Source organism: Hyperolius riggenbachi, chromosome 12, assembly GCF_040937935.1.
Source record: "Hyperolius riggenbachi isolate aHypRig1 chromosome 12, aHypRig1.pri, whole genome shotgun sequence".
NCBI classification, from domain to species: domain Eukaryota; kingdom Metazoa; phylum Chordata; class Amphibia; order Anura; family Hyperoliidae; genus Hyperolius; species Hyperolius riggenbachi.
Window position 1 is genome coordinate 234,497,919 of NC_090657.1, and position 24,387 is coordinate 234,522,305.

At 45.7% G+C, this 24,387-nt stretch overlaps 1 protein-coding gene across 3 annotated transcripts in view; it reads left to right on the top strand.

The window, feature by feature from the left end:
- ABCA5 (ATP binding cassette subfamily A member 5) overlaps positions 1 to 24,387 on the top strand; it is a 230,244-nt gene that overhangs the window by 129,110 nt on the left and 76,747 nt on the right. For all 3 annotated transcript variants that reach the window (XM_068263315.1, XM_068263316.1, XM_068263317.1), the window contains 3 exons: positions 17,025 to 17,144; positions 18,737 to 18,938; positions 23,347 to 23,516. In XM_068263315.1, the coding sequence (XP_068119416.1) occupies positions 17,025 to 17,144; positions 18,737 to 18,938; positions 23,347 to 23,516 (492 nt within the window). The remainder of the gene's footprint in view (positions 1 to 17,024; positions 17,145 to 18,736; positions 18,939 to 23,346; positions 23,517 to 24,387) is intronic.

The following is a 24,387-nucleotide window of genomic DNA, read 5'->3' on the forward strand; positions in this document are numbered from 1 at the left end:
GGAATTGGAAGTTAATATTGATTGTTCCCATAAATCGGTAGATTCAGGAGTTTTCTCTCTTCCTATACAATCGTAAAATCCAACATTCCATTCAACAACATTCTGTATTCCAGTCAACCTGGAAGTCGTTTCCACATCCTGCGTGGTTTTTTGTACGATTCGGTAATAAAGAGCTGATAGAATGATTCACCTAATAGAAAATATCGTACTGTTAATGGGCAAACAGACAACAGCAGTGACCTGTCTCTAACACAGGCCGTGTGTGTGTGTGTGTGTGTGTGTGTGTGTGTGTGTGTGTGTGTGTGTGTGTGTGTGTGTGTGTGTGTGTGTGTGTGTGTGTGTGTGTGTGTGTGTGTGTGTGTGTGTGTGTGTGTGTGTGTGTGTGTGTGTGGTGTGTGTATTCTATATGCGGTTTTAAGAAGGCAAATACACTGAGGGCTCTTTCACATTAGGGCAGATTTTCTGCGTTTCAACGCAACAGGTAAAGTTTGCGTTACCCAAGGTGAAATGAAAGTCCATAGACTTTCATTTTAGCTTTCACATATAACGCAGCCTTTTTGTGCGTTGCGTTACACTGCACCCAGGCGCAGTTTTTCGGCCGACGCTAGCTTTATGCGTTACAATGTTAGTCAATGTAAAACGCAAACTATGCGCGTTTTTAATCCGTTAACGCAGGCAATCAGTCCCAGAATGCAACAAAGGAACAATGTAGAAAGTTGAATACTAAAAGAAAAAAAAATTATCTGCGTTTTCCTATGTCCTGCAACACATTGAAAACGCATTAAAAACGCACACTCACTGCATACAACAAAATGTATGCTTTGAGCGTTCTCCAACGCAAGCTCTAATGTGAAAGAGCCCTGAGCGTTGCTTTTTTTCTGTCTCCTTTAAAGTGAATGTGTACAGCTTTAAAAATAAAAAAGTCAGATACTCACCTAAGGAGAGGGAAGGCTCGGTCCTAATGAGCCTTCCCTCTCCTCTCCCGGTGCCCGGTCCCGGGCAGGATCCCCCGTGGCAGTATTCGACCAGTTCGGTCAAATACTGCCACTTCCGCAGCCGAAGGGAGGTTTCTGAAGCCTTCGGGAGCACTCGGGCTCCCGAGGACGGGGCCGCTCCATACTACGCATGCGCGAGCGCCCTCTATGACGCACTCGCGCGTACGTAGTATGGAGCGGCCCGTCTTCGGAAGCCCAAGTGCTCCCGAAGACCTCCGCAGTCCCTGCGGCGGCGGACGCGAACGGGGGAGCCAGCGCAGCACCGAGGGCACCGGGAGAGGAGAGGGAAGGCTCATTAGGAACGAGCCTTCCCTCTCCTTAGGTGAGTATCTGACTTTTTTTTATTTTTACAGCGGTACCCATTGGCTTTAAGCACTGTACCCACGTGGCGATTTTTCCCGATGATTTTTTGAGCACTGATCAGTCGTTCCCGCGATGTGGGTACAGTCACATGACCACGCAAACGTCACTTAGTGTGGTGCCGCAATAACAACCGTCACGGCAGATTGGATCGCTAAGATCCCCGATGACTCCTGCACAAAGTACCGCAATGGCTTGAAGTCTCATTCACTACCAGCGTGTAATGTCGTGTAACGTTGTGCATACCTGCCGGCAGGAAGAAGCATTGCTTGACAACTGCCGCACGTTGCAGGATCCGTCGGGTGGTGAGTACCGGGCGTTAGTCGTCTACAGTGCTGCCCATAATTATTCATACCCCTGGCAAATTTTGACTTAAAGTTGCTTTTATTCAATGAGCAAGTCATTTTTTTTTATGGGAAATGACATAGGTGTCTCCCAAAAGATAAGACCATGTACAAGAGGAATTATTGTGGAGAACACATTTCTTTAAGCTTTTATTTACATTTGAGCAAAAAGTGTCCAGTCCAAAACTATTCATACCCTTCTCCGTAATCAATAGAAAAGGCTTTATTGGCTATTACAGCAATCAAACGCTTCCTATCATTGCAGACCAGCTTTTTGCAGGTCTCCACAGGTATTTTTGCCCATTCATCTTTAGCAATAAGCTCCAAATCTTTTAAGGTTGGAGGGTCTTCTTGCCATCACCCTGATCTTTAGCTCCCTCCACAGGTTCTTAATTGGATTCAAGTCAGGACTCTGGCTGGGCCACTCCAAAACGTTAAAGAGAATCTGTATTGTTAAAATCGCACAAAAGTAAACATACCAGTGCGTTAGGGGACATCTCCTATTACCCTCTGTCACAATTTCGCCGCTCCTCGCCGCATTAAAAGTGGTTAAAAACAGTTTTAAAAAGTTTGTTTGTAAACAAACAAAATGGCCACCAAAACAGGAAGTAGGTTGATGTACAGTATGTCCACACATAGAAAATACATCCATACACAAGCAGGCTGTATACACCCTTCCTTTTGAATCTCAAGAGATCATTTGTGTGTTTCTTTCCCCCTGTTCTCATGCACTGAAGTTTCAGGCTGCTCTTTTCTTTCTGCAAAGAGCTTTGCCCTTGTCTGTAATTCTTCAGTATGTGAAAGCCCAGCCAGCTCAGAGGACGATTTATCCAGCTTGTAAAAGATAAGAGAGAAGAGAGAAGCTGCTCTAATCTAAATAACCCACAGGCAGTGTGCAGAGAGGGGCCAGGAGGGGGGAGATGCATCACAGAACCACAACACTGAAGAACTTGGCAGCCTTCCAGACACAGGCTGACAAGTCTGACAAGAGATAGATAAGTTGATTTATTACAGAGACTGTCATAGTAGAAAGTGCTGCAGTTAGCCAGAACACATTAGAATAGCTTTTGGAACTTATAGGATGATAAAAAACAGGATGCAATTTTTGTTACGGAGTCTCTCTGCTAACCATTTCTTCACCACTTTTGCTGTGTGTTTTGGGTCATTGTCCTGCTGAAATGTCCACTGGTGGCCAAGGCCAAGTTTCTCTGCAGACTTCCTGATGTTGTTGTGGAGAATCCTCATGTATTGCTCTTTTTGTCATGGTGCCGTTTACTGTGATTAAGTTCCCTGGTCCATTGGCTGAAAAACACCCCCAAAGCATTAAGTTCCCACCACCATGTATGACAGCGGGGATGGTGTTCTTTGGGTTGAAGACTTCTCCTTTTGTACGCTAAATGAAGGAAACATCAATTTCTGTTTCATCTGACCATAACACAGAACACCAGAAGTCTTCTTCTTTGTCCAGATGAGCATTTGCAAAGGCCAAGCGAGCATTTGTGTTCCTTATCTGGAGAAGTGGCGTCCTCCTTGTTCTGCATCAGTGGAACCCAGCAGTGTGCAGCGTCCGTTGGATTGTCTGCCTTGAGATATTACTACCAGCAGAGCCCAGATTCACCAGGATGGTCTTGGTGGTGATCCTTGTAGTCTTTTTCACCTGTTTCACTATCCTCCAGGCCAGCACAGGTGTCATTGTTGGCTTCTGGCCACGTCCTCTGAGACTTTCCACAGTGCAGAACATCTTGTATATTTTAATAATACTTTGCACTGTAGCCACTGGAACTTGAAAACATTTAGAAATCGCCTTGTAGCCCTTTCCTGACTTGTGAGCAGCCACAATGCACAGCCGCAGGTCCTCACTGAGCTCCTTTGTCTAAGCCATGACTGTCCACAAACCAACTGCTGAGAGTTGCTGTTTTTCACCTGTTGAGTTGATTAAAACAGCTGTTCCCAATTAATCAGGGTAACTAGGATGCTTTAGAACAGCTTGGACTATTTGGAATGGTATAGAACTTTGGATTTTTCCACAGACTGTGACAGTTTGTGAAGGGTATGGATAATTTTGGACTGGACACTTTTTGCTCAAATGTAAATAAAAGCTGAGAAATGTTTTTCTTCCACAATAATGCCTCTTGTACATGGTCATATTATCTTTTGGGAGACACTTATGTCATTTCCCATCAAAAAAATTACTTGCTGGTTTAATAAAAGTAACTTTAACTACTTGGCGCACGCTGTGCAGTATATTCACGGCCTGGAAAATGTCACCGGGTGCACCAGGGCCGTAATTACAAGTCTGCAGTGGCGTGCGGCCGCCACTTGCTCCTGCGCGCGCGCCGCCATTATCGCCAGTTAGCGGGGAGATGAATGAATGGGAATGCAGTTCCCATAATCGAAGCCCCCTATTCATGACGCCGTCATTCATTGTACCTTTCCTGTACGTGAATCGTACGTAAATCGGAAATGACTGAGGACATCTTGTGGACAAATAGTAAATTACACTGAAATTCATTTTTATTTAATAAAAATCACCACACTATTTTATACTTAACTATTTCCCTCCCACACCCTCCCATAGTACCCAAACTTTTTTTCTTTTTTGTATAGGGAAAAAAAATGACATAAAAAAAAATTATATATATTACCTTAGGGACTAAACTTTTTTTTTTAAATATTTTTCAAGAAGGTATATTACTATTAATTTTTAATTTACGGGCTTGTAATTCGTGATGCAGCAAAACTGAAAAATGCACCTTTATTTCCAAATACAATATTGGCGACATACATTGTACTAGGGAAATTTTGTAAATGTTGCAATAACCGGGACAAATGAGCAAATAAAATGTGTGGCTTTTATCCACAGTAGAACTTTTTATTTTAACACTATAATGACCAAAAACTGAGAAATAATGCATTTTTTTCTTTTTTTTCTTATTATTCCAATTAAAATGCGTTTAGGATAAAATTCTTAGCATACTCCCAAACAAAGCCTAATTGGCGGCGAGAAAAATAAGATATAGATCATTTCGCTGTGATAAGTAGTGATCAAGTAATTGGCGAAAGAAAGGGAGGAGCGCTGACAGGTGAAAACTGCTCTGCAGTGGCGTAGCTAAGGAGCTGTGGGCCCCGATGCAAGTTTTACAATGGGGCCCCCCAAGCACTCTATACATAACAATTGATACGGAGCACCAAAATCTGCCAATGGCAAATACAGTGTCAGAGGTGCAAGAAGGGAATGGGAGCAGTTTGTTAATGATTACCCCCAAGCACTCTATACATAGCAATCCCTGCCAATGGCAACTACAGTGTCAGAGGTGCAAGAAGGGGGATGGGAAATAGCTTGTTAATGATTACCACTATTCAAAGTATCTATAGAAGTCATTATTATGAGCACAGGACCAATAGAGAGCTAATACTGAAGTTGAGGGAGGGCCCTTCGGGGCCCCTCTGGCCCAAGGGCCCTGATGCGGTCGCAACCTCTGCAACCCCTATTGCTACGCCCCTGCTGCTCTGGTCCACAAGGGGAAAAAAAACCTTCAGTGGTCAAGTAGTTAAAGGGGAATTTCAGCCTAAACAAACATACTGTCATTAAGTTGCATTAGTTATGTTAATTAGAATAGATGGGTAATATCTCTTACCCACCCTGTTTTAAAAGAACAGGCAAATGTTTGTGATTCATGGGGGCTGCCATCTTTGTCATGGGGGCAGCCATCTTTTTGGTTGAAAGGAGGTGACAGGGAGCATGAGACACAGTTCCAACTGTCCTTTGTCCTGATCACCCCTCCCAGCTGCACACGCTAGGCTTCAAATGTCAAATTCAAAATGTAGAAAAAAAAAATTGCACCAAAACAGCAGAACGAGAGCAACATCAGAAATCCCATCATGCTTTGCACAGCATAAGGGGAAAACTGCACGGCAGTTTTCTTCTGTGCAGCTAAAAATGAGGCTTGTATAAGAGAAACAAAGTTCTGATGTTGTGAAACAGTTAAAGAAACACCAAGCCTTTTCAGTGCAGCTGAGTTGATTTTTAGTCCGAAGGTTCACTTTAAGTCACAATTTGCAGGGGGTGTGAATAATTATGGGCAGCACTGTATACTTTCCTATTGGTTCTGGGTCACCCTGAGCTGCTTGTTTACTCTGCTGCTTTTCAGAAGAGAAGGCACGCTCATCACAGGGACACACAGTGCCACCTTGTGGCTGTTTTGCCATATTTCACCTTCAAACTGTCTGGTACACACAAATTCTCATCAGACAGATGGTCGAATAGATCTCATTTCTGATCGATTTTGCATAAAACTGATTGGAAAATCAAAAAAAAAAAATTATTGGAAATCGGATCAGACCTGTCAAAAATAATCTTTTCAACTGTCAATCTGACGGAAATTTGCATTGTGTGTACAAGCATTACCGTTCTTGTAATTATCTGCGTAAGTTCGAGGATGGCCATGGATGACAGATGGGTGGCCGTACAATCTGAAGACTTGTAACATAAACAGATCACATGATAAATACATCTGCACGGGGGGAAGAGAGTGTGACACACTGAGTGCGCACTGCACACACTGCACACTGCACACGCATACACACAAGCGCACACACTGCACACGCATACACACTGTACACATACACTGCACACACACAAAAGCACACACTGCACACGCATACACACGAGCGCACACACTGCACACATACACACACTGCACACATACACACACAAGCGCACACACTGCCCACAAGCACACACTGCACACATACACACTGTGCACATACACACACTGCACACACAAAAGTGCACTCTCACACACGAGCGCACACACAAGGGCACACACTGCGCAAATACACACACTACACACTCATACACACTGCACACACACACACACACACACGAGCGCACACACAAGGGCACACACTGCCCACAAGCACACACTGCGCACATACACACTGCGCACATACACACACATACACACTGCGCACACATACACACTGCGCACATACACACGCATACACACTGCGCACACATACACACTGCACACACATACACACTGCACACACACGAGCGCACACAAGGGCACACACTGCCCACAAGCACACACTGTGCAAATACACACACTGCACACTCATACACACTGCGCACACATACACACTGCGCACACATACACACTGCGCACACATATACACACTGCGCACAAATACACACACTGCGCACTCATACACACTGCGCACACATACACACTGCACACACACACAAACTGCGCACTCATACACACTGCGCACTCATACACACTGCGCACACATACACACTGCACACTCATACACACTGCGCACACATACACACTGCACACATACACATACTGCACACTCATACACACTGCACGCTCATACACACTGCGCACACATACACACTACGCACATGATACGCACACACGCATACACACACACTGCAAAAACACATGCGCACACACTGCACACATACACACTGCGCACTCATACACACTGCGCACATACACACACTACACACTGCACACTCCTACACACTGCACACTCATACACACTGCGCACACATACACACTACGCACATGATGCGCATACACACACTGCAGACACACATGCGCACACACTGCACACATACACACTGCGCACTCATACACACTGCGCACATACACACACTACACACTGCACACTCCTACACACTGCACACTCATACACACTGCGCACACATACACACTACGCACATGATGCGCATACACACACTGCAGACACACATGCGCACACACTGCACACATACACACACTGCAGACACACATGCGCACACACTGCACACATACACACTGCGCACTCATACACACTGCGCACATACACACACTACACACTGCACACTCCTACACACTGCGCACACATACACACTACGCACATGATACGCACACACGCATACACACACTGCAGACACACATGCGCACACACTGCACACATACACACTGCGCACTCATACACACTGCGCACATACACACACATACACACTGCGCACATACACACACATACACACTGCGCACATACACACACATACACACTGCGCACATACACACACACATACACACTGCGCACATACACACTGCGCACATACACACACACATACACACTGCGCACACATACACACTGCACACACATACACACTGCACACACACACAAACTGCGCACTCATACACACTGCGCACTCATACACACTGCGCACTCATACACACTGCGCACACATACACACTGCGCACACATACACACTGCACACATACACATACTGCACACTCATACACACTGCACACACATACACACTGCGCACACATACACACTGCACACTCATACTCACTGCGCACACATACACACTACGCACATGATACGCACACTCCACACACGCGCACACAAGGGCACACACTGCCCACAAGCACACACTGTGCAAATACACACACTGCACACTCATACACACTGCACACACATGCACACTGCGCACTCATACACACTGCGCACACATACACACACTGCGCACTCATACACACTGCGCACACATACACACTGCGCACACATACACACAAACTGCGCACTCATACACACTGCGCACTCATACACACTGCGCACTCATACACACTGCGCACACATACACACTGCACACATACACATACTGCACACTCATACACACTGCGCACACATACACACTGCGCACACATACACACACTGCGCACTCATACACACTGCGCACACATACACACTGCGCACACATACACACAAACTGCGCACTCATACACACTGCGCACTCATACACACTGCGCACTCATACACACTGCGCACACATACACACTGCACACATACACATACTGCACACTCATACACACTGCGCACACATACACACTGCACACACATGCACACTGCGCACTCATACACACTGCGCACACATACACACACTGCGCACTCATACACACTGCGCACACATACACACTGCGCACACATACACACAAACTGCGCACTCATACACACTGCGCACTCATACACACTGCGCACTCATACACACTGCGCACACATACACACTGCACACATACACATACTGCACACTCATACACACTGCGCACACATACACACTGCGCACACATACACACTGCGCACACATACACTCTGCGCACACATACACACTGCGCACACATACACACTGCGCACACATACACACTGCGCACTCATACACACTGCACACTCATGCACACTGCGCACACATGCACACTGCGCACACATACACACACTGCGCACTGCGCACACATACACACACTGCGCACTCATACACACTGCACACATATACACACTGCGCACACACACAAACTGCGCACTCATACACACTGCGCACTCATACACACTGCGCACTCATACACACTGCGCACTCATACACACTGCGCACACATACACACTGCACACATACACATACTGCACACTCATACACACTGCGCACACATACACACTGCGCACACATACACACTGTGCACACATACACACTGCACACTCATGCACACTGCGCACTCATACACACTGCGCACACATACACACTACGCACATGATACGCACACTCCACACACGCATGCGCACATATGCACACACACACACATATGCGCACATACACACACTGCAGACACACATGCGCACACACTGCACACATACACACTGTGCACATAAACACACTGCTAACACTGGAACACACACTGCACACATATGCATGCACACTGCTTAAACAGGCGCTGCAGTGACATATAGTAGCTGCAGTAAATTACTCAGGCTACCCACTATACGGTTATTTTCCTGGTTTCAGCATCAGCAATACCTCCCATAATTAGATATTGCTATATATTGGCATGCAGCCCCACCTTCCCACCTAGTCTGTTTATTATGCGGACTCCCCCTCCCGCGTGTGCATTCTGGGAGACCAGCTATGTTTTAGTACTAAATAAAATAGAAAAAATCAGAGAGCCCAATATAGTGTAGTATGTTAAAGACAATTGGTAAGTGGTTTAGTGAGAGAATTTATACTCACAAACACGGGTTACCATTCAGGCAACCACTCAATAGGCAGGTGAGGGGATTAGACCTGTCCTCACTCAGGATTAAGAAGTCGCTCTCTGTAGTAAAGAAACAAGAAAGGGGGTAGCACTCCCCTCCACCAGGAGTGGACACAGAGTATTTGTATGTAGAACAGAGGCGCCAGCAGGATAAAAGTCAATAACATTTTTAAAAATTGCTTGGAGGAAGTTTCGCAGGCCCAGCCCAGCCCGCAAGCCTGATGAAGCGGGCTGGGCCTGCGAAACGCGTTGCACTGTTTTTGGGGTACCGTATAATAAATGTATTGATTTATATGAAGACAGGATCTCGTGTTTGCTTTTGGGAGGCAAGCCCACCACTTCCTCCAAGCAATTTTTAAAAATTTTATTGACTTTTATCCTGCTGGCGCCTCTGTTCTACATACAAATATGTTTTAGTACTGGCTGTAGAACTCTCATGAAAAGAAAAAATGATCCCGCTGGGCTGCAGCTGCCAGCAGTAAAGATGTCAGAGTTACATAGTTACTTGGGTTGAAAAAAGACATACGTCCATCGAGTTCAACCATGGACACCATGTCACACCACCTGTGATACATTTCAGGATGTAAATCAGGGAGAGGAAAGCGTGTTTTTTTTTTTTTTTTTTTTTTTTTTTTACAATGGGCAAACAAAATGTATGCATGAATTCTGTTTAACCACTTGCCGACCGCCTACTTCATATTGGCGGCGGCAAAGTGGCAGCCCCAGGACCACGTAACGCAGATTGGCGTCAGGTCCTGGGGCACTCTCTGGCCGGGGATCGCGCGCTGGGATGCGCGCGCATCCACCGGCAATAGGCTCCGCCCACCCGCGACGTCAACCCGCCGGCCAATCGGAAGCGCCGGCGGGTTGTTAACCCGACGATCCCCGGATAGGAAGCGTATAATACGCTTTGTAATGTTTACAAAGTGTATTATACAGGCTGCCTCCTGCCCTGGTGGTCCCAGTGTCCGAGGGACCACCAGGGCAGGCTGCAGCCACCCTAGTCTGCACCCAAACACACTGATCTGCCCCCCCCTGCCCCCTGATCGCCCACAGTACCCCTCAGACCCCCCCTGCCCACCCCCCAGACCACCATTTGCACACAATCACCCCCCTAATCACCCATCAATCACTCCCTGTCACTATCTGTCAACGCTATTTTTTTTTTTTAGTCCCTAAACAGCCCCCTGCTCCCTCCTGATCACCCTCCCACCCCTCAGATTCTCCCCAGACCCCCCCAGACCCTCCCCCCCCCTGTGTACTGTATGCATCTATCCCCCCTGATCACCTGTCAATCACCCGTCAATCACCCCCTGTCACTGCCACCCATCAATCAGCCCCTAACCTGCCCCTTGCGGGCAATCTGATCACCCACCCACACCAATAGATCGCCCGCAGATCCGACATCAGATCACCTCCCAAATCCATCGTTTACATCTATTCTCTCCTCTAAACACCCACTAATTACCCATCAATCACCCATCAATCACCCCCTATCACCACCTGTCACTGTTAACCATCAGATTAGACCCTTGCGGGCACCCAATCGCCCGCCCACACGCTCAGATTGCCCTCAAACCCCCCCTTATCGATTCGCCAGTGCATTATTTACATCCGTTCTTCCCTGTAATAACCCACTGATCACCTGTCAATCACCCCCTGTCACTGCCACCCATCAATCACCCCCTGTCACTGCCACCCATCAATCAGCCCCTAACCTGCCCCTTGCGGGCAATCTGATCACCCACCCACACCAATAGATCGCCCGCAGATCCGACATCAGATCACCTCCCAAGCGCAGTGTTTACATCTATTCTCTCCTCTAAACACCCACTAATTACCCATCAATCACCCCCTATCACCACCTGTCACTGTTACCCATCAGATTAGACCCTAATCTGCCCCTTGCGGGCACCCAATCACCCGCCCACACGCTCAGATTGCCCTCAGACCCCCCCTTATCAATTCGCCAGTGCAATATTTACATCTGTTATTCCCTGTAATAACCCACTGATCACCTGTCAATCACCCATCAATCACCCCCTGTCACTGCCACCCATCAATCACCCCCTGTCACTGCCACCCATCAATCAGCCCCTAACCTGCCCCTTGCGGGCAATCTGATCACCCACCCACACCAATAGATCGCCCGCAGATCCGACACCTCCCAAGTGCAGTGTTTACATCTCTTCTCTCCTCTAAACACCCACTAATTACCCATCAATCACCCCCTATCACCACCTGTCACTGTTACCGATCAGATTAGACCCTAATCTGCCCCTTGCGGGCACCCAATCACCCGCCCACACCTCAGAACGCCCTCAGACCCCAGCCCTGATCACCTCGCTAGTGCATTGCTTGCATCTATTTCCCCCCTCAAATCACACCTTGAGACACCCATAAATCACCTCCTGTCACCCCCTAGCACACCTACCCATCAGATCAGGCCCTAATTTGCCCCGTGTGGGCTCCTGATCACTCGGCCAAACCCTCAGATCCCCCTCAGACCCCCTTCCGATCACCTCCCCAGTGCATTGATTGCATCTATTTTCCCCTCTAACCGCCTCCTGAGACACCCATCAATCACCTCCTGTCACCCCCCTAGCACTCCTATCCATCAGATCAGGCCCAATACATCCTGTCATCTAAGAGGCCACCCTGCTTATGACCGTTTCCACAAAATTTGCTCCCTCATAGACCACCTGTCATCAAAATTTGCAGATGCTTATACCCCTGAACAGTCATTTTGAGAAATTTGGTTTCCAGACTACTCACAGTTTTGGGCCCGTAAAATGCCAGGGCAGTATAGGAACCCCACAAGTGACCCCATTTTAGAAAGAAGACACCCCAAGGTATTCTGTTAGGTGTATGATGAGTTCATAGAAGATTTTATTTTTTGTCAAAAGTTAGCGGAAATTGGATTTTTATTGTTTTTTTCACAAAGTGTCATTTTTCACTAACTTGTGACAAAAAATAAAATCTTCTATGAACTCACCATACCCCTAACGGAATACCTTGGGGTGTCGTCTTTCTAAAATGGGGTCACTTGTGGGGTTCCTATACTGCCCTGGCATTTTAGGGGCCCTAAACCGTGGGGAGTAGTCTAGAAAACAAATGCCTCAAAATGACCTGTGAATAGGACGTTGGGCCCCTTAGCGCACCTAGGCTGCAAAAAAGTGTCACACATGTAGTATCACCATACTCAGGAGAAGTAGTATAATGTGTTTTGTGGTGTATTTTTACACATACCCATGCTGGGTGGGAGAAATCTCTCTGTAAATGGACAATTGTGTGTAAAAAAAATCAAAAATGTGTCATTTACAGAGATATTTCTCCCACCCAGCATGGTTATATGTAAAAATACACCACAAAACACATTATACTACTTCTTCTGAGTACGGCGATACCACATGTGTGACACTTTTTTGCAGCCTAACTGTGCTAAGGGGCCCAAAGTCCAATGAGTACCTTTAGGATTTCACAGGTCATTTTGAGACATTTGGGTTCAAGACTACTACTCACGGTTTAGGGCCCCTAAAATGCCAGGGCAGTATTGGAACCCCACAAATGACCCCATTCTAGAAAGAAGACACCCCAAGGTATTCCGTTAGGAGTATGGTGAGTTCATAGAAGATTTTATTTTTTGTCACAAGTTAGCGGAAATTGATATGTATTGTTTTTTTTTTCACAAAGTGTCATTTTCCGCTAACTTGTGACAAAAAAAAAATCTTCTATGAACTCACCATACCCCTAACGGAATACCTTGGGGTGTCTTCTTTCTAAAATGGGGTCACTTGTGGGGTTCCTATACTGCCCTGGCATTTTAGGGGCCCTAAACCGTGAGGAGTAGTCTAGAATCCAAATGCCTCAAAATGACCTGTGAATAGGACGTTAGGCCCCTTAGCGCACCTAGGTTGCAAAAAAGTGTCACATGTGGTATCGCCGTACTCAGAAGAAGTAGTATAATGTGTTTTGAGGTGTATTTTTATACATACCCATGCTGGGTGGGAGAAATCTCTCTGTAAATGGACAATTGTGTGTAAAAAAAATCAAATAATTGTCATTTACAGAGATATTTCTCCCACCTAGCATCTGTATGTGTAAAAATACACCCCAAAACACATTATACTACTTCTTCTGAGTACGGCGGTACCACATGTGTGGCACTTTTTTGCACCCTAAGTGCGCTAAGGGGCCCAAAGTCCAATGAGTACCTTTAGGATTTCACAGGTCATTTTGCGACATTTGGTTTCAAGACTACTCCTCACGGTTTAGGGCCCCTAAAATGCCAGGGCAGTATAGGAACCCCACAAATGACCCCATTTTAGAAAGAAGACACCCCAAGGTATTCCGTTAGGAGTATGGTGAGTTCATAGAAGATTTTATTTTTGTCACAAGTTAGCGGAAAATGACACTTTGTGAAAAAAAACGATTAAAATCAATTTCCGCTAACTTGTGACAAAAAAAAAATCTTCTATGAACTCACCATCCTCCTAATGGAATACCTTGGGGTGTCTTCTTTCTAAAATGGGGTAATTTGTGGGATTCCTATACTGTCCTGGCATTTTAGGGGCCCTAAACCGTGAGGAGCAGTCTTGAAACGAAATTTCTCAAAATGACCTGTGAAATCCTAAAGGTACTCATTGGACTTTGGGCCCCTTAGCGCAGTTAGGGTGCAAAAAAGTGCCACACATGTGGTATCGCCGTACTCAGGAGAAGTAGTATAATGTGTTTTGGGGTGTATTTTTCCACATACCCATGCTGAGTGGGAGAAATATCTCTATAAATTGACAATTGTGTGTAAAAAAAAATAAAACAATTGTCATTTACGGAGATATTTCTCCCACCCAGCATGGGTATGTGTAAAAATACACCCCAAAACACATTATACTACTTCTCCTGAGTACGGCAATACCACATGTGTGGCACTTTTTTGCAGCCTAACTGCGCTAAGGGGCCCAAAGTCCAATGAGCATCTTTAGGCTTTACAGTGGTGCTTAAAATTAGGCACCCCCCAAAATGCCAGGAAAGTGAACACACCCCACAAATGACCCCATTTTGGAAAGTAGACACTTCAAGGTATTCAGAGAGTAGCATAGTGAGTCCGTGGCAGATTTCATTTTTTTTGTCGCAAGTTAGAAGAAATGGAAACTTTTTTTTTTGTTTTTTTTTTTGTTACAAAGTGTCATTTTCCGCTAACTTGTGACAAAAAATAAAATCTTCTATGAACTCACCATGCCTCTCACTGAATACTTTGGGATGTCTTCTTTCCAAAATGGGGTCATTTGGGGGGGATTTGTACTATCCTGGAATTTTAGCCCCTCATGAAACCTGACAGGTGCGCAGAAAAGTCAGAGATGCTTGAAAATGGGAAAATTCACTTTTGGCACCATAGTTTGTAAACGCTATAACTTTTACCCAATCCAATAAATATACACTGAATGTTTTTTTTTTTTTATCAAAAACATGTAGCAGAATAACTTTCGCGCTCAAATGTATAGGAAATTTTACTTTATTTGAAAAATGTCAGCACAGAAAGTTAAAAAAGTAATTTTTTTGACAAAATTCATGTCTTTTTTGATGAATATAATAAAAAGTAAAACTCGCAGCAGCAATCAAATAGCACCGAAAGAAAGCTGTATTAGTGACAAGAAAAGGAGGTAAAATTCATTTAGGTGGTAGGTTGTATGACTGAGCAATAAACCGTGAAAGCTGCAGTGGTCCGAATGGAAAAAAAGGCTCTGGTCCTTAAGGGGTTTTATGACTGCAGTCCTTAAGTGGTTAAAGTCAATGGGAACTCAGAAACAAAAATAATCAAACCTATTCTCACCTAAGGAGAGGGAGGGCTCTGGGGCCGCAAAACATATTATGTTGTTGGGCCTTCCCGCTCCCCCGCTCCTCTCATGGATGCCTGGTTTCAGTGCTGTATGCGTCCACCCCACCCCCCTGTAGTGTTATTCGACCCATCAGTCAAATGCTGCTTTCTGCTGGAGGAGGCTTCAGAAGTATGCAGAGCCCGAGTGCTCCTGAACACGGGCAGCTCCGTGTCTGATTTTGTACCCAAGCTTCGGCTCAGGTACACATTAAAGTTAAACTGTGTGTGTGTGGCCAGAACCTGGAAACTACAGGATCTGCCATGTCAATACCCAAACTGGCCAGCTATTGGTGCCCTGGTATAGGTTACCCAGGTAGGTGCCTCCAGTATAGGTATAGGTGCCTCCAGTATAGTTGCCCCCAGTATAGGTATGGAGCCTCCAGTATAGGTAGGCAGTATAGTTACCTCCAGTGTAGGTATAGGTGCCTCCAGTATAGTTGCCCCCAGTATAGGTATGGAGCCTCCAGTATAGGTAGGCAGTATAGTTACCTCCAGTATAGGTATAGGTGCCTCCAGTATAGTTTCCCCCAGTATAGGTATGGAGCCTCCAGTATAGGTAGGCAGTATAGTTACCTCCAGTATAGGTATAGGTGCCTCCAGTATAGTTGCCCCCAGTATAGGTATGGAGCCTCCAGTATAGGTAGCCAGTATAGTTGCCCCCATGATAGGTAAATGTGCCTCCAGTATAGGTAGCCAGTATAGTTGCCCCCAGTATAGGTGCCTCCAAATAGGTAGCCAGTATAGGTGCCTCCAGTATAGTTGCCCCCAGTATAGGCTAGGTGCCTCCACTATAGGTAGCCAGTATAGTTGCCCCCAGTATCTATATAGGTGTCTCCAGTGTAGGTTGGAGGGAGGAAGGTGATAGAAGGAAGGGGAGTTGTTTTTGCCCGCTCCCCCAGCCCCCTTAAACCGGAAAAACGGGATTGTGCATGGTATGATTACCATGCACAATCAAACCACGGTATACCGTGCCAACCCTGATAAATACACATTACAGCAGTACTAATTTGTAGCAGAGAAATGTAACAAATAAGAAATTTAAAAAGAAAGGTTTCTAAAGGATTAAGCAATACCGGTTGCCTGGCTGTCCTGCTGATCTCTCTGGCTGCAGTAGTGGCTGAATCACACACCTGAAACAAGCATGCAGCTAATCCAGTCTGACTTCAGTCAGAGCACCTGATCTGCATGCTTTTTCAGGGGCTGTGGCCAAAAGTATTAGAGGCAGAGGATCAGCAGGACAGCCAGGTAATCTGTATTGTAAGGAAATAAATATGGCAGCCTCCGTTATTTTGCTAGGCAGTTTTGTTGCAGGTATACTCTGGCGTGTGAATGTTGTGTTCTGTGTTGTATGAGCGTTTTGTGTCTCCAGGACTCTTCTCTGCGTTGGACAATGACTGCAGCTTGGGAGTGATGAACTACGGGGTGTCGGTCACCACACTAGAGGACGTCTTCTTCCGACTGGAGACCGAGACAGACGTGGACCAGCCAGGTAATGCCAGCCTTGCTATGGATACTGGTCAGCCACACTCAGCCTTTAAAGGATACCCGAAGTGACGTGTGACATGATGAGATAGACATGGGTATGTACAGTGCCTAGCACACAAATAACTAGCCTGTGTTCCTTTTTTTTCTTTCTCTGCCTGAAAGAGTTAAATATCAGGTATGTAAGTGGCTGACTCAGTCCTGACTCAGACAGGAAGTGACTACAGTGTGACCTCACTGATAAGAAATTCCAACTATAAAACACTTTCCTAGCAGAAATTTGCTTCTGAGAGCAGGAAAGAGATAAAAAGGGGTCAATAGTTCATAGATTTTAGCTCTGGCATACTTCAATGAATGTGTCATTGAGCAAAAACCATAACACAGTTAAAACTTAAAAAGTAGATTTAATCATAAAATAGAACTGGAATATCTTAAAAAGTCATTTTTAGGAGAAGAAAAATGGATACAATCCTTTATTTCATTAGTTGATTTTCGCCTCTGGTGTCCTTTTAAGAAACCAAAAACATGGCTTATACTGTATGCCCAAATCCAGAGTTGTCCGAAATGAAATAATTTCTCCATGTTTCCCCATGCATAACACAGGACTCAACTTACACACAGATTCAACTTACACACAGGTTCCTTTCCGGGAGATTGTTTTTAAGTAGGGACCACCTGTATAAAGCTGAAATATTTGCACCTCATTAAGCATCTCTGCAAAACATGCTTGAAAGATACAAAAGAACAAATCAAAATCCCAAGATGGTGCAGTATATTAGTAAATTGGATTGAATCTTGCATAAATTGTACATCGCCGCTATGGCAACCACTGTAACCGCAGGTGGGGAGACTAGACCCCACCCCACTCAGCTTAAAAAGTCACTTTGTAGATAGGAAAAAAGGGGCAGCACCCCTCCACCAAGGGTGGACTAGAACAATGCGACAAGGATGAACAGAGATCCGCCAGATCAGGATAAAAGAGGTTAAAAACAATTTAAAGTACCCCCGACCTTGCTGTTAAATTACACACTTTTAATGTGTTTTTTTTTTCTTATTTGCTGTGCTGTGACATATATCACAGCACCTTCCTCCCCCTTTAGCATCTCCCATTCTGCTCAGCTGAAATATTTGACTTGAGCAGAGCTTGATGGGCGGGGAGGAAGTGTCAATACTTCCACCTCTATGCCCATCCTCAGAAACCTCCCCTCCACTGGCCACTAATAGACCCTATCAGCACAGCGCGCTGGGGAGCTGCACTGTGTGCGGTCGTGTACTAATAGCTGTATTAGTACACTATCATTCTGAGCTAAATTACCCCAAGACCGCACACAGCGCAGCTCTCCAGCGCTTTGCAGATGGGAACTAATAGCGGCAAGTGAAGGGGGGCATTCCTGAGGATGGGCAGAGGAGAGGAAGTACCGACACTTCCTCCCCGCCCATCATCGAGCTCCATTGCTATGGAAGCAGCTTGCGTAACTAACCCAGAACCAAGCCCATAGAGAGCTGCAGACAGGTCTCAGACTGATAATCATTGGAGTGAACGTTTGAACACATTTTGCTCGGTGAGATAACTGATCAGATTCCTGTGTTCTCTCACAGATGACAATATTTTCACTCAGCAGCGGGCGGACGATGACAGGAAGTGGAAATCCACAGACGACATTGACCAGGGCTTACTGTCCCTCCCAGAACCGGAGCAGAGCATGCTGAGTGGCCGCGCCTTGTGGAAGCAGCAAGTGGCCACTGTGGCCAAGTTACATTTCCGGAACATCCACCGTGACAGCAAATGTGTGCGCTACGTGTGAGTGTCTCCCCCTCCTGGCTGCGGGTGTGCTGGGTACACCTTATTCTTGTCCAAGAAGGCCATAAAGTGAGATTAAACTCCATATTAACTAAAGAAAAAATTGGTTAAAAATTATCCAATTAGAAATTAATACCTTAGCTTACCTGTCCTGTTGTTTAAGTGTTCACTGTCAGAGTTAGCAGAAATGTGCTATGAAAAAAAGAAAATATTTCATCTGGTTTCCATCTTTACTGTTTCCACTTGATGCTGAAAATGACATCACCTCTGCCCTTTTGATTCTGTGTTCAACCCAGCTTAGTTCTATTCCCCTCCCCACTAACTACACACATTTACACATATCTGTGTATGTGTGTGTATATATATATATACACTGTACTCTATACAGTGCTGCAGAAGATGTCAGTGCTATATAAATACATAATAGTAATATGGTAGGACATTAGACTATGACTATGGTAGGATTAGAGTGTGAGCTCCTCTGAGGACAGTCAGTGACATGGCTATGTACTCTGTAATGTGCTGCAGAAGATGTCAGTGCTATATAAATACATAATAATAATAATATGGTAGGACATTAGACTAGGACTATGGTAGGATTAGATTGTGAGCTCCTCTGAGGACAGTCAGTGACATGGCTATGTACTCTGTAATGTGCTGCAGAAGATGTCAGTGCTATATAAATACATAATAATAATATGGTAGGGCATTAGACTAGGACTATGGTAGGATTAGATTGTGAGCTCCTCTGAGGACAGTCAGTGACATGGCTATGTACTCTGTAATGTGCTGCAGAAGATGTCAGTGCTATATAAATACATAATAATAATATGGTAGGACATTACACTATGACTATGGTAGGATTAGAATGTGAGCTCCTCTGAGGACAGTCAGTGACATGGCTATGTACTCTGTAATGTGCTGCAGGAGATGTCATGTCAGTGCTATATAAATACATAATAATAATGTGGTAGGACATTAGACTATGACTATGGTAGGATTAGAGTGTGAGCTCCTCTGAGGGCAGTCAGTGACATGACTATGTACTCTGTAATGTGCTGCAGGAGATGTCAGTGCTATATAAATACATAATAATAATAATAATAATATGGTAGGACATTAGACTATGACTATGGTAGGATTAGAGTGTGAGCTCCTCTGAGGACAGTCAGTGACATGACTGTGTACTCTGTAATGTGCTGCAGGAGATGTCAGTGCTATATAAATACATAATAATAATATGGTAGGACATTAGGCTATGACTATAGTAGGATTAGATTGTAAGCTCCTCTGAGGACAGTCAGTGACATGACTATGTACTCTGTAAAGTGCTGCAGGAGATGTCAGTGCTATATAAATACATAATAATAATATGGAGGGACATTAGGCTATGACTATGGTAGAATTAGATTGTGAGCTCCTCTGAGGACAGTCGGTGACATGACTATGTACTCTGTAATGTGCTGCAGAAGATGTCAGTGCTATATACATACACAATAGTAATATGGCAGGACATTAGACTATGACGATGACATGATCAGCTTGTAAGCTCATCTGAGGACAGTTAGAAAAGGGAGACATACGAAAGTAGGAGGAGGGAGGGGGGGGGATAAAGAGGTAGAGGCACAAGACACCGAGCCTGGAGGAGAAATGGCAGGAAGACCTCTCACGAGGACTGCAGACGTCACTACTGCTGTTTGGCAGGGACATGCTGTTAAAATAAGCCACTAAAATATGAAAAGAGGAAAGGGTCATGGGGAAGACAACAGGGTGGGAGGGGGAGCCTGGGTAAAGAGATAAGAGAATCTGCAATCAAGCTAATCTAAATTGCCTGGAGCTTACTTCTGTGCTCATACAGAAGTCGGCTGTCAGCACCTGTATCACTGGCTTCTGCAACAGCTGACCGCTCTGCATTATTAATTACTCTGATCATGACAAATAATCATTACTCTAGGGCACTCTGTTAGTACAGCAGCAAGTGCACATGGCTACTAACAGGCAACTTCTGAACACTAAACACATCCTGCCACCTCTATCTACTAATGTCCCAGCTGCAGCACAGCAATCATTCTCTCTACTCACTCTGCTGCTATGCACATTCACTCACTGCAGGCTGTGTGTAGAGATGGCCCGAACCTCCGATTTTCGGTTCGCAGGAACTTTCGTGACTTCAATGGGGAGGCGAACTTTGAAAACTAGAAACACTTATGCTGGCCAGAAAAGTGATGGATAAGCTGTTTCAAGGGGTCTAACGCCTGGAGGGGGGCATGGATGAGTGGGATAGATGCCAAAAGTCCCGGGGAAAAATCTGGATTTGGCGCAAAGCAGCGTTTTAAGGGCAGAAATCATATTGAATGCTAAATTGCAGGCCTAAAGTGCTTTAAAACATCTTGCATGTGTATACATCAATCAGGGAGTGTAATTAGAGTACTGCTTCAAGCTGACGCACCAAACTCACTGTGTAACGCACCGCAAACAGCTGTTTGCATAGTGACGGCCATGCTGGACTGGTGCGCAACATGGCCAGAGTGCAGGCCGTGGCGGTTTTCAAGCCCATATGGTCGCCGGGCTGTGGTAGCTCAATGATAGAACAGTGACTGTCAGGTAGGTATATGCAGTGATGGGTATTATAATGTGCACCTATCACACACAGACAGGTACCAGACAGGCTCAGTGACACTGCGTGTGCTCACGTAGGTAGGTGAGTGCACTGAAGTGATCAACAGGTAGGTATATGCAGTGATGGTTATTACAATGTGCACCTGTCGCACACACAAGTATTTACTGAATGTGCTGGGCCTGGCTGGCAGTGGCACACACAGTATGAATTAGCAAGGCTGTCTATGCAACACAAGTGTCAGTGGGACACACAGAAAAAAAATAGATCACAAGAACAAGATTAGCTCACAAAAGAGCTGTTGTGGGGTGCTATTTTAGCAATAAGAATCAGCCAGGAGCAAGCTAACAGGCCTATAAGAGCCTAACTAAGCTTTCCCTATGAGAGTCTGCAGCAGCTCTCCCTTCTCTAATTACTGCAGGCACACGAGTGAGTCGATGCCTGACGCTGCCTGCCTTTTATAAGGGGGGTGGGGCTCCAGGAGGGAGTGTAGCCTGATTGGCTACAATGTGCCTGGTGACTGTGATGTAGAGGGTCAAAGTTGATCCTCATGATGCACTATGGGGGCGAACCAAACTTCCGGAAAAGTTTGCGGTTCTCCGCGATCGCGAACCCCGGAAGTTCGCCTGGAACTGTTCGCCGGCAAACCGTTTGGGCCATCTCTAGCTGTGTGTAGAGAGTGAGGAGACACATTGCACATGGGACAGGAAGGGGGGGAGGGGTGCTACATCTAGCGCAGGAAGTAGTACAGTCACCTGCACTGCCTGCTGCTATTTTCCCGAATGTTGCCCAAACTAGGAAAAAAGATCCCAGATGGATGAACACAGTGGCTGAGCACCACAGCAGCACCCCTCGCCATGGCTATACCTGGGGCTCTGAGCACCTGCAGCCCAATGGTAGGTACGCCACTGGTATATGCTGCCCAGGAGTTCAGGTACCCACACCAATAAGAAAGGACTAAAAAATTGGGCGATGTATTAAAAAAAAAAACCAAAAAAAAAAACCAGGGGGTTATGGAGCGGGGAAGTTTTACATACATATTTGCTGCACTTATTTTTGGCCTTTTTTTTCACTTTTTGGGGTTTACATCCCCTTTAATGACTTCCTTGGTCACGTTAAATCCAGCATGTTGACTTGGCTTAATTGTATTAACCTGCCGGGCATTCTGAATTCCCGCGGGTGGTTTTTTTTAACCTAATTTTTTTTTTTTTTTTATCATGCAGCCAGCCTAGCGCTAGCTACATGACTCCCCCCTCCTTGCTTCCTCCCTCCCACCCTTCCGATCATGCCCATCAGGAAATCCCATTCTGAACGGGATTTCCTTCAAGGCTTCCCCCGTCGTCATGGCGATGAACGGAATGACGTCATCGACGACGTGACGTCAGAGGGAGTCCCGATCCACTACTCAGCGCTGCCTGGCACTGATTGGCCAGGCTGCGCACGGGGTCTCGGGGGGGGGGGGGGGGGGGGGGCGGGGGGACCTGTTACGCGGCTGATAGCAGCGCATCGGCGGCGATCAGGAAAAAACATTATTCAAATCAGCCCGCCCGAGCAATCCACCGCGGCGTTACTGGTCGAGCTGAGCTTGTCCGTGACGCCCAGGTGGTTAACTTTGAGCTGGCTAGACTGACCGGTTTGTTCCTAGAAGTTCTTACAACTTCTGTTGGTACAGAGGGGAAATTATGGCTGTAATTCCTAGAGTTGGCTTTCAAGTCCTCTACAAAATAAAAAATATGTACGCATGCAGCAGAGATCAGCCCAGTAAAGCAAGCTTTATGTCTCCTCTTCCAGGTCCCTGTTTTTATTGCTGTTCCTGTCTGCGCAGGCAGCGGCCATTATCATGCACTGGTACATCCACAAGCCGTCTGTGCCCATCAGACTGTCAGCTGACCTGTACTTCCTGCGCCCGGGACAGAAGGGGCAGAAGCACCTCACCAGCCTGCTGCTGCAGAGTACCTCAGGTATGGGGGCAATGCATTTCATATTTTTAACATATGTAAACTTTTTTTGCTTTTAAGGACAGCCGAGGTGACATGTGACATAATGATAGACATGGGTATGTACAGTGCCAAGCACACAAATAACTATGCTGTGTTCCTTTTTTACTTTCTCTGCCTGAAAGAGTTAAAAATCGGGTATGCAAATGACCGTTTCTGTACAGGTCAGGACAGGGTCGGACTATAGCATAACCCTCACTGATAAGGAATTACAGCCAAAAAACACTTTCCTGGCAGAAAATAGCTCAGGAGATAAAAAGGGTAAATAGTTCATAGATTTTACCTCTGGCATACTTCAATGAGTGTGTCATTAAGAAGAAGCCTTGAAACAGTAAAAACGTAAAAATTAGATTTAGATATAAAATAAAACTGTGGGATAACTATAGGGGCTCGTGCACACTAAGGGCGTTTTTGCCCTTTTTTCAAGCGCGGTAGATTTTCAAAATCGCTCTATGACAGAGTTCACAGCTGAGCGGTTCGTTTTTCGATTCGCTCAGAAAAGCGTTACATGAGCCACTTTTGAGGCGGTTTGGCCTCAATGGAAGGTATAGGAAAACGCAAAACGCTCACAAAATCGCTTTGTGCAGCGATTGCATGATCGTTTTTAAGAATAAATACGTTGAATTTATTCTTTTCCAGTTCAAAGAGTTCACTTCCTGACTAACGTCAGGAAGTAAAAAAAACGGAATCGTGAAAAAGCAGCATGCAGGAAATCGCCGGGAATCAGGGAAAAAAAAGGCCTCAAACGCCCAACATGGACGGACACGCGAGCAGAACGCAGTGGGAACAAAGCCTAAAAAAGGTCATTTTTAGGAGGAGGAGGATAGGTACAATT